The sequence below is a fragment of the Sminthopsis crassicaudata genome, chromosome 3 (genome assembly GCF_048593235.1).
Source record: "Sminthopsis crassicaudata isolate SCR6 chromosome 3, ASM4859323v1, whole genome shotgun sequence".
Taxonomy (NCBI): domain Eukaryota; kingdom Metazoa; phylum Chordata; class Mammalia; order Dasyuromorphia; family Dasyuridae; genus Sminthopsis; species Sminthopsis crassicaudata.
In genome coordinates, this window is record NC_133619.1 from 875059 (window position 1) to 890157 (window position 15099).

The following is a 15099-nucleotide window of genomic DNA, read 5'->3' on the forward strand; positions in this document are numbered from 1 at the left end:
CTTCATGAGAATCAGATTCCCAGGACCTCTGAGTGTGGAGGGGTTCAAGTGCCTTGAGTCCAATTTGAGTCTGCCCCCCGCCACAATTATCCCTCACAAATGATCATAGAGCTTCTGCTTAGAGACTTCCAGTGGTGGAAATAGAAGGATGTGTGTGTGTGTGTCTGTGTCTGCCCGTGTCTGTGTCTGTGTCTGTGTGTCTGTCTGTGTGTGTCTGTGTCTGTGTGTCTGTGTGTGTGTGTGTAACAGACACAAGGAAAATAAAGGGAAAGACAAAGGGAGGACACACACAGAAAGAAAGCTTAATAAAGGTAAACTGAGACATAGACTCAGCAAAATCCATTTCTCTAGGGAGATGTGGTCTGGCTGGCACTTCAATAGGGTCAGTGACTCTAAAGGGGGCCTCCTTTTTATGGACACGAAAGAAAGAAGGACATCTTAGGGATCATGGAGCAGGACCATTGGTTATGCTAAGAAAGTTGGCTAGCATTCAGGTGGGGCTAGTTGTGCCCCTCTCGGATCTTTAAGGAATGGGAACTGTTGGATGGGATCCTTCTGCCTCTTGTAATCTTTGCTAGAAACTGCCAGGAGTGCAGTTGATCTCCCTTAAAGGAGATCAAATCTGCCCCGATTGCACAAGGAAGACAAGGAGTTACATCATATCTTTGGGGACATGGCACCAGGCTAACTTGTCTGGGCTTCAAGACAATAAACAGATGTCCTAGAGATTAATGTAGAAAACGAGTCATTTAATCCCCATTTTATTTTATTTATTCATTTTGCTGAGGCAATTGGGGTAAGTGACTCCCCCAGGGTCACACAGCAAGAAGTGTAAAGTATCTGAGATCAGATTTGAACTCAGGTCCTTCTGACTTCAGAACTCATGCTCTATCCACTGCTCTATCCACTGCACCATCTAGCTGCGCCCCCCCCCCCATTTTATTTCAATTAGTATTATTTAGTTTAGTGTGATTCCAAAAGGAGAGCGATTGCTTATAGCATATTTGCCTTTCAGTATGCATTTAGTCAGCCAAGTAATATCGGTCTATATTTTACATGTCTTTGACGGAGGGATAATTAGATAAGGTTAGATGGATTCTTTCTCATAGGGCCCCCCCAATTTTTCCAAGCTCCAAGTTCACTTATTATAAACCACAAGTTACAAAGTTCATTCGGCCACACAAGACTAACTGGAAGACCTCCGCCCTTTCTTCTTAATCATCATGACTAAACCCGGTGTGGAGATGATCTGCTTCTATGGAAAGCCCCGAAACTTCTATTTATCCAGCTTATTGCCCAACATGAGGGGGACAGTTAGAACCACTTGAGCAACAACAGGTGACCCTTGCCTTATCCTCCCCATGACCAGTATCCTGTGATCCTCTCTACCAGTCATGAGCTCATCAACCCTCCGTTGTTTGTCCGCCAGTGAGGCTGTATTTCATCCTGTTCCGTCTGGCTGTCAAACACGACAGAGGGCCTGGAGAAAGGGGGCATCTCAGACTGTGAGGAGGTCCCTTTAATAAAGAGCGATGGGCTCAGTCTGCCTCCGTGCCTTTTATTACAGATTGGACATTTGTGCATCCCATACTAACAGTATGAGCAAGAACAGCTTTTCAATTTATCGGGAAAGCTGAAATCCTGAGTGTAACTCAATGACACGCAAAGGCAGGTTCAGGCTGATGCTAAAAACCAAACTAGCAGCAGATCAATTGCAAAGCACACAGCAGAAATCCGAGGTGATCATTTTGCTCTTTTCACCGTGTAAAATGTTCAGCACCTTGCTGAGAGCAAAGCCAATACAGACTTAGTTCCTTTCCCCTGAATGTGGGCTCGAGCCTCTGCTACTGCCCCAATTCGTGCCCTCCCGGGCAAATCACTTCATGTCATTTATGAAGGAGGGGAGGAGGAATGGGAAATGCCTTGGGACATTCAAATGCCCAGGAAATCCATGCGGCTGGAAGAGAAATAGGCAATGAGGGAGGTTTTCTTGGTGGTTTATCTGAACACATTGTTTTATGAGTCATATTGACAAAAATCAAAGCAAAAGGGGAAAGCATGGGAGAGAACAGAAAAAAGGAGAGAGCACCGCGGGTGCTGATCTGCATTCGGTCTCCTTCCTTCTCCCTCTGGGGGCAGGTGGCATTTTCTGTCCAAAGTCCATTGGGGTTGCTTCGGACCGCTGAGAAAAGAACCAAGACTTCCACAGTTGACAAGATGAGAGGTTTGCAAGGAAGGCTCCATTTTGTTGGGAGATCCTGGCTTGGGGCCGAGGAATTGGTATTTAAAAGCGCATGGATAAATACTGAAAGGACTAGCACAGTGCCCACTCTGCCCCACGGGCTCTTCTTCTTCTTGCAAGCTTTCCAGTGTGTCTCAGTCTTCCTTGCCTTCTCCCAACAGGGCCTCTGCTCTGGCTCCACATCTTTGTCTCCCGGGCACATCCCTGGATGTTCCACAGCACCCAAACTCCCTATTGGAAAGTCAGCTGCTCTTCCTCCTGAAACCCACTCCTCCCACCTGTCTGCCCCCACCATTCCTCCCCATTCCCCATTTATTCAGATCCTTAGAGGATCCTCGACTTCTCCCCCTTCCTCCTCTCTCCTAATGACCACATCCTCTCCATCCCTCCTCCCAGCAGCCCCCTCCCCTCTCCTCAGCACGGAGCTGCATCCAACAGGACAATTTTGATGACCACCTAAGAGTTCTCCCTCCTGCTCCGCCCTTTCCTTCTGCGGGTCCTTTTAGAACATGACCCGAACAAGTCATTCTCCCTTTCCCTTCCTTTTTTCAGTGGGCTCCAATCCACCCTCACCTTTCTCCCTAAGAGCGGGCCCACGCTCTCCTTCTCCTACTCTTACTCAACTTCTAGCCGTCCTGTGGGCGTGTTCGGTCACTCCAATCCTGACTCTTTGTGCCCCGTTTGGGATTCAAACAGCCCCTCTATTCCCAGAGGTCCGCCTCTCAACCTACTTCCTCACCGAGCTTCTCCAGAAATGCCACGGCCCGCCCAGGAAACAAATGCCACCCGAAAGGCAGGGCTGCCCCACGGCGTGCCCTCCGCCCTTGCCCATCTCCCCCTCTGCTTTTTCAGCACCTTGCTTCTGGCTCTCTCTGGGGCCCAAAGTTCCTGGGAAAAGTGTAAGAAAATAAGCCAGTCACAGGCAGAAAGCTGCTTCGAGTGGGGTCCGTTCAAGTACACACATTCACATTCGGAAAGAAAAGCTTTTAAATGTCCTGCCGTCTTCCTAGAGAGGCAGTTCTCTCCCCCTGAGAGCCTTCATGACAGCTCCTAAAGTATTCAGCTTGCTGGATCCGAAATAAAAAGCTCCCCTCGGCCAGCAGTGCCCGGCCCTTTCTGATCCGCTGTGGGCGAGCACCCCGGGAGAGCCCGGGTGGCGAGGGCCAGCCCCACGCTCGCCTTGCCAGGTGGCCGAGGGAGCGGCTGTGGCTCCAAGGAAGCAGGCTTTGGGCAGAAAGCGCCATCTGCCTCCAGAGGGAGGCTGTGGAGAGGGACTGTAAATCAGCACCCGCCATGTTCACTTTTTTCTGTTTTTTTATCTCCTGTGGTTTTTTCCCTTTTGTTCTTAACATGATTCAGAAAGAAATGTGTATTTTAAAAAGTTGGTATACGTATATAACCAGAAAAAAATTAACTGAAAAAAATTTTAAATCTTAGTGGGATTTAAGCTGGGGGAGTGAAGCTTGGCTAGGGAGGGGAGAGAGAGGACCCGACCATGGCTTCAAAGGCCCCCCCACAGAAGAAAAGCTGAGTGGAAGCTGCAGTGCCCACAGGCCCATGAGGGAAACAGCTCCCCACACCCAGAGGGGGGAGTGAGCCCCCCATCTCAGATGGCCTTGGAACAAAAGATGGCCGAGTCCCAGCACACACAGAGTTTGATGGTCGGGGTGGTCTGTGTCCACTGCAAGGCCTGGTGTGGAGGCTTCTGCTGGCCCAGCCCACCCACACCTCACTTCTGGGGAGACAGACTGGCCCGGTGGCTGGTGTAGCAGGAAGCATCCGCCCTGAGCTCTGGGTCCCCTCCCCTGACCCTCATTCTCTTTGGGGCAGGGTCTGCCATGCCTTATTGTGCCGGAGGTCTAGGCTCCCTAGCACCAAGCAACCCTAAGGGCAGGGCTTGGCAGCGGCAGGAATAGCCCCTAGGGACCCTGCGGCCCATGACATGTCCCCAAAGACTCGGGGCTCCATCGGAGCCTGCGAGCACTTCAAGGGGCCTTGGATTGCCAGTGGGAACACAGTCTGTGGTGAAAATTACGGACTTCTCTGGGGGAAACTAAAGGTTTCACTTGGAGAGGGGGACAATGACAGGAGTCCTATGGGACCAGCCTTCCTCTGCTTGGCGCCAGTGGCAGAGGGGAAAGCTGGGGACCCCAACTGAAGCTGTGGGCCCAAGAAACTGCCCAACCTTCTAGCTGTCCCAGTAGGGAAGAGGCCGACTCAGGACCGCTGGCCAGGCTGAGGCTGAAGGGCCCCTGCTCAGGGCTCCATCTCCCCTGTCATCTCTGGGGTTCTAAGGGACCCGAGAGCCTGCTATCCCCCACAAGGGTGCCCTTGGCCCGGGATTAAGAGCTCCATTCCAACACAACTGGCCGAGGGACTGAACTGTGAACCGGAGTTAGCCGAAGGGTCTCTGGGAAGTGCTGAAATCTGCTTCCCTTTTCTGGAGGGGCAGGGAACATGGACCCTGAATGCATGGAAATGTCAGAAAGGGATGAAAGGCTTTGGGAACTGAACCCTCTTATTGGAGAAGGGGGGGCTGCTTCCCTCCAGCTAAAACCCCTGCAGAGGGGAGAGGACAGAGGTGTGCTCACACTTGTCTTCCCTCCATTAATAAAGCCCCTGCAGAGTGGAGAAGGCGGGGGTGTGCTCACACTTGTCTTCCCCTCATTAATAAAGCCCCTGCAGAGGGGAGAAGGCGGGGGTGTGCTCACACTTGTCTTCTCCCCATTAATAAAGCCCCTGCAGAGGGGAGAAGGCAGGGGTGTGCTCACACTTGTCTTCCCCCCCATTAATAAAGCCCCTGCAGAGGGGAGAAGGCGGGGGTGTGCTCACACTTGTCTTCTCATTATTAAAGCCCCTGCAGAGGGGAGAAGGCGGGGGTGTGCTCACACTTGTCTTCCCCTCATTTTTAAAGCCCCTGCAGAGGGGAGAAGGCGGGGGTGTGCTCACACTTGTCTTCCCCTCATTATTAAAGCCCCTGCAGAGGGGAGAAGGCGGGGGTGTGCTCACACTTGTCTTCCCCCACATTAATAAAGCCCCTGCAGAGGGGAGAAGGCAGGGGTGTGCTCACACTTGTCTTCCCCCCCATTAATAAAGCCCCTGCAGAGGGGAGAAGGCGGGGGTGTGCTCACACTTGTCTTCTCATTATTAAAGCCCCTGCAGAGGGGAGAAGGCGGGGGTGTGCTCACACTTGTCTTCCCCTCATTTTTAAAGCCCCTGCAGAGGGGAGAAGGCGGGGCTGTGCTCACACTTGTCTTCTCCCCATTAATAAAGCCCCTGCAGAGGGGAGAAGGCGGGGGTGTGCTCACACTTGTCTTCCCCTCATTAATAAAGCCCCTGCAGAGTGGAGAAGGCGGGGGTGTGCTCACACTTGTCTTCCCCTCATTAATAAAGCCCCTGCAGAGGGGAGAAGGCGGGGGTGTGCTCACACTTGTCTTCTCCCCATTAATAAAGCCCCTGCAGAGGGGAGAAGGCGGGGGTGTGCTCACACTTGTCTTCTCATTATTAAAGCCCCTGCAGAGGGGAGAAGGCGGGGGTGTGCTCACACTTGTCTTCCCCCCCATTAATAAAGCCCCTGCAGAGGGGAGAAGGCGGGGGTGTGCTCACACTTGTCTTCTCATTATTAAAGCCCCTGCAGAGGGGAGAAGGCGGGGGTGTGCTCACACTTGTCTTCCCCTCATTAATAAAGCCCCTGCAGAGGGGAGAAGGCGGGGATGTGCTCACACTTGTCTTCCCCTCATTAATAAAGCCCCTGCAGAGTGGAGAAGGCGGGGGTGTGCTCACACTTGTCTTCTCATTATTAAAGCCCCTGCAGAGGGGAGAAGGCGGGGGTGTGCTCACACTTGTCTTCCCCTCATTAATAAAGCCCCTGCAGAGGGGAGAAGGCGGGGATGTGCTCACACTTGTCTTCCCCTCATTAATAAAGCCCCTGCAGAGTGGAGAAGGCGGGGGTGTGCTCACACTTGTCTTCTCATTATTAAAGCCCCTGCAGAGGGGAGAAGGCAGGGGTGTGCTCACACTTGTCTTCCCCCCCATTATTAAAGCCCCTGCAGAGGGGAGAAGGCGGGGGTGTGCTCACACTTGTCTTCCCCTCATTAATAAAGCCCCTGCAGAGGGGAGAAGGCGGGGGTGTGCTCACACTTGTCTCCCCCCCCATTAATAAAGCCCCTGCAGAGTGGAGAAGGTGGGAGGTGTGTTCACACTTGTCTTCCCCCCCATTAATAAAGCCCCTGCAGAGGGGAGAGGACGGAGGTGTGCTCACACTTGTCTTCCCCTCATTAATAAAGCCCCTGCAGAGGGGAGAAGGCGGGGGTGTGCTCACACTTGTTTCCCCCCATTAATAAAGCCCCTGCAGAGGGGAGAAGGCAGGGGTGTGCTCACACTTGTCTTCCCCTCATTAATAAAGCCCCTGCAGAGGGGAGAAGGCGGGGGGGGGTGCTCACACTTGTCTCCCCCAAGCCAGAGTCTCCCACGGATGTGGAGCCCCCTCTCCTTCCGTCACAGATCCCCCACGTCGGCGGGCACCCAGAGCCTCCCTGCCATGCCCGGGGCAGCGGCGGCTTCTAGGAGGGCCCGGGTGGGGCACAGTTAAGGAGTGCTTTATTGAAAATTTGTAATCTCTGGCGATCCGGGGTGGCGGCTCAGAAGCTGTGATAGACGATGCTCTTCCTCATCTGCAGGCAGAGGACCTCGTTGATGTAGATGGTGTTCTCCTTCACCCGGATCTCCTCCTGCAGGGACAGCTGGCGGCGGCTCAGGCCTTTCAGCTCCACCTCCGCTTGGCTCAGCATGCACTTGAGTCTGCGGGGGGAGCGGCGGGCCATGAGTGGGAGCCCTGGGTGCCCCCACTGCCATACCGCCCCCACAGCCCAAGAAGTCCTTGGAGCCCCAGAAGACCCTGCTCCCGGGAGCTGCCATGGGGGCTATGGGAGCTCCTGGCCAGGCTGGGCTCTCGGGCTCCGGGGGCATCTCCGGGCCCTCTGTGCCAGGGGCAGAGGAGGCCTTTCACCTGTCGATGTTGTTGGTGATCTCTCGGACCTCCTTCATCAGCTGGCTCTGCACCTTGTCCCTGCACAGCTCCACGTTGGGCCGCTGGTTCCGGGACTGCAGGCGCGTCTGAGCCAGTTTAGCCGGGCCCTCTTTGTCAAAGACGGCTTTCTGTAGAATCTCGATGTTCTTTTCCTGGGCCGCGATCTCATCCATCACCTGCGCCGAGGGGAGAGGCCCTGTCCAAGGTCTGCCCTCCTCCCCTCAGGCCCACAGAAGCTGCAGTTTCAGTAAAAGCTCCCCCGTGGCCCAAAGCCCAAGCAGACCTCCGCCGCCCCCCCCACCAGGCCCCTCATCCTCCTGGCTGGAATACTCGCTCATATAGACTCGTCTCCGAGGGGGCTCAATGGGCAGCTCTCCAGGGGTCTCCAAGGGAACGCTGGAGGTGCCGTCCAGCCCATTCCCCGACCCCGTCTCCAGCCTCAGTTCCCGCTGCCCTCCTGCTGCCCAGGAGCTCAGTTCTGCCCAGGCTGAACTTCCTGGGACCACCTGGGGTCTCTGGGGTTTGTGCGAGCGGTCCCTCTCTCAGGCTCTCACCCTCCAAGCCTCAGCTGTGGCCCCTCTGCTCCCTCTGCAAAGTCTCCTCAGGCCTCTGTCAGACCTCTTTGGCCCCCAGGGTCCTACCTTGCCCATGGGGCCTACAGACCCCAGGACCCAAGCCAGGCTTCTGCACCCCGCCAGCGGGGAGAATGTGGTTATTTGGTCCAGGTATGACTTTGGAGACCAGAACTGGAGGGGTAAGCCTTGGAATGGGGGTGGTGAAGGGGAGCAGGCTGACCAGTGCCCAGGGGCTTCTGAGGAGGCTTCTGGGGGGCCCACGCTGCCAGCTGGCAGCGGCCTCCACCCACAGCCTGGGAGCCGTTCCTGAGTGAGATGGGCTCGGGGCTTCCGGGCAGCAGGGCTTCGGGGTGGGGAGGCAGGGGCAGACTTGGCTCTGGATGTATCCCCAAGATCCTCTGCCGGGCGGCTAGGTGAAAGGACGCCCCGGGGCCCTCCCAGCCCCCACCCGGGAGAGGCGGCACTCCCGCAGAGTGGCTGCGTCTGGCCGGGCTCCGTGGGACCCCCCAAAGCCTCGCCCGGCATCGCCACCCAAGCGGCACCTTGGCGAGGTGCCCGGTCAGTCTGTCCTTGGCCTCCTTGGTCTCCCGGATCCCGTTCTGCAGGGCGAGGGTCACCGCCTCGTTCTGCTTGCGCAGGTCGCCGGCCGTCTGGGACAGGATGCGGTTGATCAGGGCCTCCAGCGCCAGCGTGTTGTTCCTCTGCTTGTCGGCCGTCTCCACATTGATGTTGGAGAAATCCATCCAGTCGTCCAATTCCACCGAGCTGGAAGAGAAGGCCGCGGGGAAGGCTCCCTGTGCCCGGGGCGGAGTGCCCCTCCCAGCCGCCCGCCCCACACCAGCCGTGCTGCCAGCGCCCTTAGGGGCTCAGGAGCCCAGGCCCTCGCCCGTAAGCGCCACGTTTGTGGGTGAAGGAAAAAGAGCCCGGCCTCCATCCCAGAGTCCCACTGAGTCCCTGCCCAGGAGGGCAGAGCCCGGGCCCACTTCAGCGGCTGCTTCCATGGCTGAGCAATGCGGTCCCATCTCTCCCATGGCCTTTGGCAGCCGGCAGAAAGGGAGGGGCCTCTTCCAACAGGCTCAAGGGCCCCACAGCCCCCAGCGGCCCGGGCCATTCTGCCTCAGGGCACCTTGGCCCCAGTGCCATTGGCCAGAGCGGCCCGGGTACAGCCTCCTCCTCACCGTGGATGGCTGCCCTCAGCCCCCCTCACTCGGAGCTCACCAAAACTCTGGGGCCTTGGCAGGCTCCTCCCCTCTCAGGACCCCTTGTACCTCCCCCCACTCAGCTGCCCCAGGCCTGAGGCTGGTCATGACTTGCTAAATCACATTTTCTTCTTTTGCTCGGAGCCCAGTGGAGGGGAGGGGGAAGGGGCCACAGAGGCCCTCACGCCGTCCACCAGTCTGGCAGAGGGGCCGAGCAAATGCGACAAGCCTCGCCCCATCCTTGGAGCAGGAGCCCAGGGCCCAGGCCAGGCCCAGGGCCCACCAGGGAGCACAAGGCCCAGACGAGCAAAGTTCCGAACACCCCCCACGGCTGCTTCTGGACCGGGGCCCTCGGCCCTGCCCGCCTCGGCCGGAGGAAGCCCGCGCTCCTGTGCGCCCCCTCCCCTCAGCCCCCGCCGTACGTGGGTTCGATTTTGACATCATCGGCGTAGTCGATGTCGGGGTTGTTATTGGTGAGCGACGAACAGAAGTCATCAACGGTCAGGGCGGCAAACTTGTCCTTCAGATCCTTCTCCAGGTGGTATTTAGCGGCTCGGTTCAACCTGGGGAAAGCCCCGTGCCAATCTCACTTCCTGCCCGCCCCTCTCCCCCCACCCCTCCCCTCCCCCACGGGCCCGGGGCCTTCTCTCCCTGCCCGCGCACAGGCTTCCTGGGGCCGTGTGCCCCCCCAAGCGAGCACCTCAAACCCAGTGCCCCCATATTTGGGCTCTGCAAGGCCTGCAAAGGCTGGACCTGGCAGGGGCTCACTTCCCTCCTTGGATGGGACTCCAGAGCTCCCGTGGGCCCTCGAGGGTCCTCCAGCACAATCCCAACATTTACAGGAGAGGGGCCCCCAGCATCTGAGGAAGGGACTTGCCCAGCCTGCTGGGCCTGGCAGCCGGGTGCCACGAGGGGAAGGAGGGCAGGGCACCCTCTCTGGCCCTGCCCTTACCTGAGCTGCTCTGAGATCTCTTCCAGGGTGCGCTGGACCAGGGAAATGACCCCCTGCAAGACCTCCACCTCCTTGGTCAGCTCCCGGTCAGCAACATCATGGACTAGGTCAATGCCAACACGCTGCTCCCTGGCCAAGAGAAGCAGAAAGGCCCGCTGGGCAAGCAGCCAGGGGGGCGGCCCAGGGCCGGCACCCCAGCCCCCACTGCGCCAAGGCCTTCGGTTCTCACTGAGCACACCCTGGCTCCCCCCCTTCCCCTAGTCTCTCCCCAAGACGACTTCAGCTCCCCTGCCTCTGCCACCTCTGCCACCCCATCTCTTTCTGTGTAGCGCCAGGAGCCATGTTCCCTAGGGAGCCCATGGTCAGCACAATGAAGCTGGTCTGCCGTGCAATGGGGAAGTCAAATCCATGATTCCTGGCGCCTTGTATCCCCTCTGGGATTTATGGGGGCCGGGGCTTCCCAGCTCCCAGCAGGGTACCTGGCACACGGGAATGCCCGGGCAAGGTCAGATAGGAGGCTCCGGACTCAGCTCTCCCACACTGGAAGGTCTTAATCAGTCCCACATTGGCACCCAACTGTGCTCCTCTCCTCCCCTCATCCTTCCCCTCCCTCCCTTTCCTCTTACTCTTCTCCTGTCCTCCTCCTCCTCACCTTGTCTCTGTGTCTGTCTTCATGTCTCTCTCTCTCCCCTCTTTTCTCTCTCTTTCTCTCTCTCTCTCTCAACTCTTTGTCTCTCCCTCTCTCTCTCTCCCCTCTTTTTTTCTCTTTCCCTCTCTTTTGTCTTTCTATCTCTGTCTCTGTTTCTGTCTCCCTCCATCTGTCTCTTTGTCTCTGCCTCTCCCTCTGTCTCTCTCCCTCCTCTCTCCCCTCTTTTTTCTCTCTTTTCCTCTCTCCTCTTTCTGCCTCTCTGTCTCTCTCTCTCTGCCCCTGTTTCTATCTCCCTCTGTCTCTTTGTGTCTCTTTCTCTGTCTACCTCTTTCCTTCCTTTCCCTCTGTCTCCCTTTTTTCTCTTCTCTTCCCCTCTCTCTTCCTCCTCTCCCTTCCTCTCCCACTACCCCCCATTCTCTCACCCACCTGTACATCAGACATTTCCGGGCAATGTCTAAGGGCTCTTGGTAGCTCTCCAAGGCCTTCTCCAATCTCGTCTTAAATGTGAGGAGCACATCGGTCTCCTTTACGAGCTCTTCAAGTTTATCACCCAACTCCTTCTTCCAAAACTTTATCTCATCGAGTCTCTGTTCTGCAAGATATGTACAGAGGGTCAGGCAATCGGTCACCGGCATTTGAATCCTGTTTGGCCAGCCAAGGAAAAGTGGCTCACCCCTCACTCCATCAGTCAGTCAACAAACATTGTCTGGGCCAGGCTCAGGCTCCCTGTGCTCCTGTGGGCTGCCACCTTCCCCACAAACCCTCAGACGTGTGGCTGCGAAACCAGGGGGTCTCAGCAGCTGAAAAGTCCTTTAGAACCTGACTGGTCTAAGCAGCCAGAAGTCCATTAGAATGTGATTGATCTAAGCGGCCAAAAGTCCCTTAGAACTCGGTTGGTCTCAGCAGCCAGACGTCCATTAGAACTCAACTGGTCTCAGCAGCCGGAAATCCATTAAAACTTGGCTGGTATAAGCAGACGGAATTCCCTTAGAACCCGGCTGGTCTCAGCAGCCAGAAGTCCATTATAGTCCAACTGGTCTCAGCAAAGAACATGCCCATTAGAATTCAACCGATTTCAGGAGCTGAAAAGTCCATTAGAGCTGACTGGTGTCAGCAACCAGAAGTCCCTTAGAACCTGCCTGGTCTCAGCAGCCAGAAGTCCATTAGAACCCGGCTGGTCTCAGCAGCCAGAAGTCCATTAGAACCCGGCTGGTCTCAGCAGCCAGAAGTCCATTAGAACCCGGCTGGTGTCAGCGGCCGGAAGTCCCTTAGAACCTGCCTGGTCTAAGTAGCCTAAAGTTCCTTGGAACCCGGCTGGTCTCAGCAGCCAGAAGTCCATTAGAACCCGGCTGGTCTCAGCAGCCAGAAGTCCATTAGAACCCGGCTGGTGTCAGCGGCCGGAAGTCCCTTAGAACCTGCCTGGTCTAAGTAGCCTAAAGTTCCTTGGAACCCGGCTGGTCTCAGCAGCCAGAAGTCCATTAGAACCCGGCTGGTCTCAGCAGCCGGAAGTCCATTAGAGCCCGGCTGGTCTCAGCAGCCAGAAGTCCATTAGAGCCCGGCTGGTGTCAGCGGCCGGAAGTCCATTAGAACCCGGCTGGTGTCAGCAGCCAGAAGTCCATTAGAGCCCAGCTGGTGTCAGCGGCCGGAAGTCCCTTAGAGCCCGGCTGGTCTCAGCGGCCGGAAGTCCATTAGAGCCCGGCTGGTGTCAGCGGCCGGAAGTCCCTTAGAACCCGGCTGGTGTCAGCGGCCAGAAGTCCATTAGAACCCGGCTGGTCTCAGCGGCCGGAAGACCATTAGAACCCGGCTGGTCTCAGCGGCCGGAAGTCCATTAGAACCCGGCTGGTGTCAGCGGCCAGAAGTCCATTAGAACCCGGCTGGTCTCAGCAGCCAGAAGTCCATTAGAACCCGGCTGGTCTCAGCAGCCAGAAGTCCATTAGAACCCGGCTGGTCTCAGTGGCCAGAAGTCCATTAGAACCCGGCTGGTCTCAGTGGCCAGAAGTCCATTAGAGCCCGGCTGGTGTCAGCGGCCGGAAGTCCATTAGAACCCGGCTGGTCTCAGCAGGAACATGCCCATTAGAATTTAACTGGTCTCATCAGCTGAAAAGTCCTTAGAATTTGGCTGGTGTCAGCAGGCAGAAGTCCATTAGAACCCGGCTGGTCTCAGCAGCTGAAGGTCCCTTAGAACCCGGCTGGTCTGCCTCAGCCCTCCTCCCAGAGGAGCCTCCAAAACTCACCATCCCCATCTAGTCCCCATCGCCCCCTAGTGCCCATCGAGGGCAGCTGAAACTGAACCCTGCTGGAGGAAAGGGAGGATGACTGAGGAGCTGAAAACCGCCTCCCCAGAGGCTACCAGACCTTGCCAGAGCACGGGCCGGGGAGTCCATGGCGATGGGCCATTCAGCCCTTCTGTGGCTGGACATTGTCTCCTCTATGGCGTTCCCGTGAGCCCCCAGGGCAGTCTGGCCAGGGGTGTTCTGTGACCCCCTCGTTCCTCCCCATCCTAAGCCTCCGCTGCCAGGTCACATGGGCTGTAGGGAACCTCTAAGTTCAGCCTTGGACCGCAGCCCGGAGAGCCTCCTCAGCCTGTGCCAGGGCCCCGCCCCCTCCCCTAATTCGCTCTGCCCACCATGACCCAAATCTGGCCTCCAGCCCCTCCCAGCCCCAATCTGCCTTTGATCTCTCTTTCCCATACCCCGTCCCACTAAGCCTCCCCACCTCCATGTCTTTGTCCAGGCTGTTCCCCTTCTCTCCCCCTAAATTCACCAACTTTAGTCCCACCCCACCCCCCTTCAGGCAGCAACCACAGGCCACCTGCCCCCTTCCTTCCCTGTGTCCTGGGGCTTTGTGGCGGCTCTCCTGTGCTCGGACCCCGGCCAGGCCCCCTCCCTCCCCAGCTCTATCCTGTCCTGGTAGGAGAGCTAGCTTGCTGAGTGGGGGGGGGAGGGGAGGCTCTGGGGTCCGAGATCCCAATGGGGCGCACCGGACACCAAACAACTTATCGTGTGATTGGCTGATGGACTGACCAACCAGAGCGCACCGCTCCTGGCCCTCCCCCAGTGTAGCCCACCCACTAAATCCTCCTGAACTCAATTCTGGATGATGGAAAACCCAACAGATAAAAGGGGGAGGGGGGGGCCACGAGAAGGCCGCCAAGGTCTCTCCGCCTCCAAACTTGCCTTTTAGAGGCAGGACCTGAGCTTCCCTCTTGCTGGAGGCGGCTGCCTGCCCCCATACCCCCCAGCGGCGTCCTTGGGACCCACGGCATCAGCATGGGCCTCCACGCTCACCTGGGACGCACAGCGCGGAAGGAGCCCTCCCCTCCCTGGGGGCGGGCCTGCTGCGGGCGCCCCTGCTGACGCCCCCACTGATTCCCGGCTCTCCACAAGCTCCCCATGGTCCCAGGGCCTCCCCCTCCCCCTCCACTCTGGCTCCCCAGCTTACTTCACGGATCCCCTCAGTTTCAGTGGGACACAGATTGGGGAGGCCGCCCCGTTCTCCAGAGGAGCCTCCGCAGGCGCCTCGGGGCCCCGAGGAGAAGGCCGAGCCCCGCCCCCGCAGCCCCTCACCGATCTTCTTCTTGACCGCGCTCTGCGTTCTCTGCGTGGTCTTCTCGATCTCGTCCACCAGCCTCTGGCTCTCGGCCACGAGGCGCTGGGACCGAGCCCGCTGGGCCTCCACGCTGTTCAGCTGGCTCTTGTTGGCGATGTGCCACTCAGAAGACAGGAACTTGGGAGGCGCTTGTAGCAATTTGGCCATGGTGGCTGTCCTGGGTCCTGGGGAAGAGCGGAGACTCTGAGCGCCTGCGGCCCGGCCCGCCCTGGCCCCAGAGGCCCGGCATCCAACCCTCAGCCAGGCCCATTAGACCCTCCCAGCAGCTTCCTGCCTTTGGCTCCCACCCCCCATCTCTAGCCCTCCATCACCATCTGCTCCCGGGAAGTCCCCCCATTCCCTCAGTCAGAAACGGGCCCTGAGGGCGGCTGTGCAGGCACTGCCCTGGTGCACGCCGGTCTCCCAGACTCACTTGGTGTAGCATATGCTGGAGAGCTATGGACCTGTTCAGAGGCCTGAGGCCCCCCTCCCCCACCCCCACCCCCCCCGTGCCCCGCCCGGTGCCCTGCGCACAAGTGCCGCTCGAGCCCTGGCCGAGGAAAGGGAGAGGAGCTGAAAACCGCCTCCCCGGAGACTTCCAGACCTTGCCAGAGCATTGGGGGGGGGAGTCCAGCCTTACCCGGCCGCCCCTGAGAGGCCCCCCCGCAGCCTTACCCGGGCGCCCCACAGGGGCCCCGCAGCTTCACCTTGGCGATCTGGAGAGCGCAAAGTCAGGAGCTGCCCCCGAGTTCGTCCACACAGGACTGCGGACCGGGAGCTGCAAACCCTCAGGTTCCCATAGCAACCAAGAACGCGTCTCCAAGGAGACGGGGCTGAGCTCCAGCGGGTGCGTTGCCAAGGGGGA

The 15099-nt window shown here is 58.0% G+C and overlaps 1 protein-coding gene across 2 annotated transcripts; it reads right to left on the reverse strand.

Moving 5' to 3' along the window:
• Positions 1 to 6824: 6824 nt before the first annotated feature.
• Positions 6825 to 15063, reverse strand: TEKT1 (tektin 1). Of its 2 annotated transcripts, none has more exons than XM_074297726.1 (8): positions 14942 to 15063; positions 14213 to 14419; positions 11073 to 11238; positions 9998 to 10126; positions 9468 to 9608; positions 8389 to 8611; positions 7251 to 7447; positions 6825 to 7042 (listed from the first exon to the last, which is right to left on the reverse strand). In XM_074297726.1, exons 2-8 carry the CDS (start codon positions 14400 to 14402, stop codon positions 6883 to 6885), a joined length of 1206 nt encoding a protein of 401 aa, XP_074153827.1. In that variant the 5' UTR covers positions 14403 to 14419; positions 14942 to 15063; the 3' UTR covers positions 6825 to 6882. The 2 variants fall into 2 exon arrangements, with proteins under 2 accessions (XP_074153827.1, XP_074153828.1); XM_074297727.1 differs by having other exon boundaries at positions 14910 to 14986.
• Positions 15064 to 15099: the final 36 nt, after the last annotated feature.

Bases quoted from the DNA above. Each gene is read 5' to 3' on its own strand.
- TEKT1 (XM_074297726.1), bottom strand. From the start codon at position 14,402: ATGGCCAAATTGCTACAAGCGCCTCCCAAGTTCCTGTCTTCTGAGTGG. The intron at 9,609-9,997 runs GTAAGGGCAGGG...GGCTTTCCCCAG, and splicing joins GAGATCTCAGAGCAGCTCAG to GTTGAACCGAGCCGCTAAAT. The intron at 8,612-9,467 runs GTACGGCGGGGG...CTTCTCTTCCAG, and splicing joins GATGTCAAAATCGAACCCAC to CTCGGTGGAATTGGACGACT.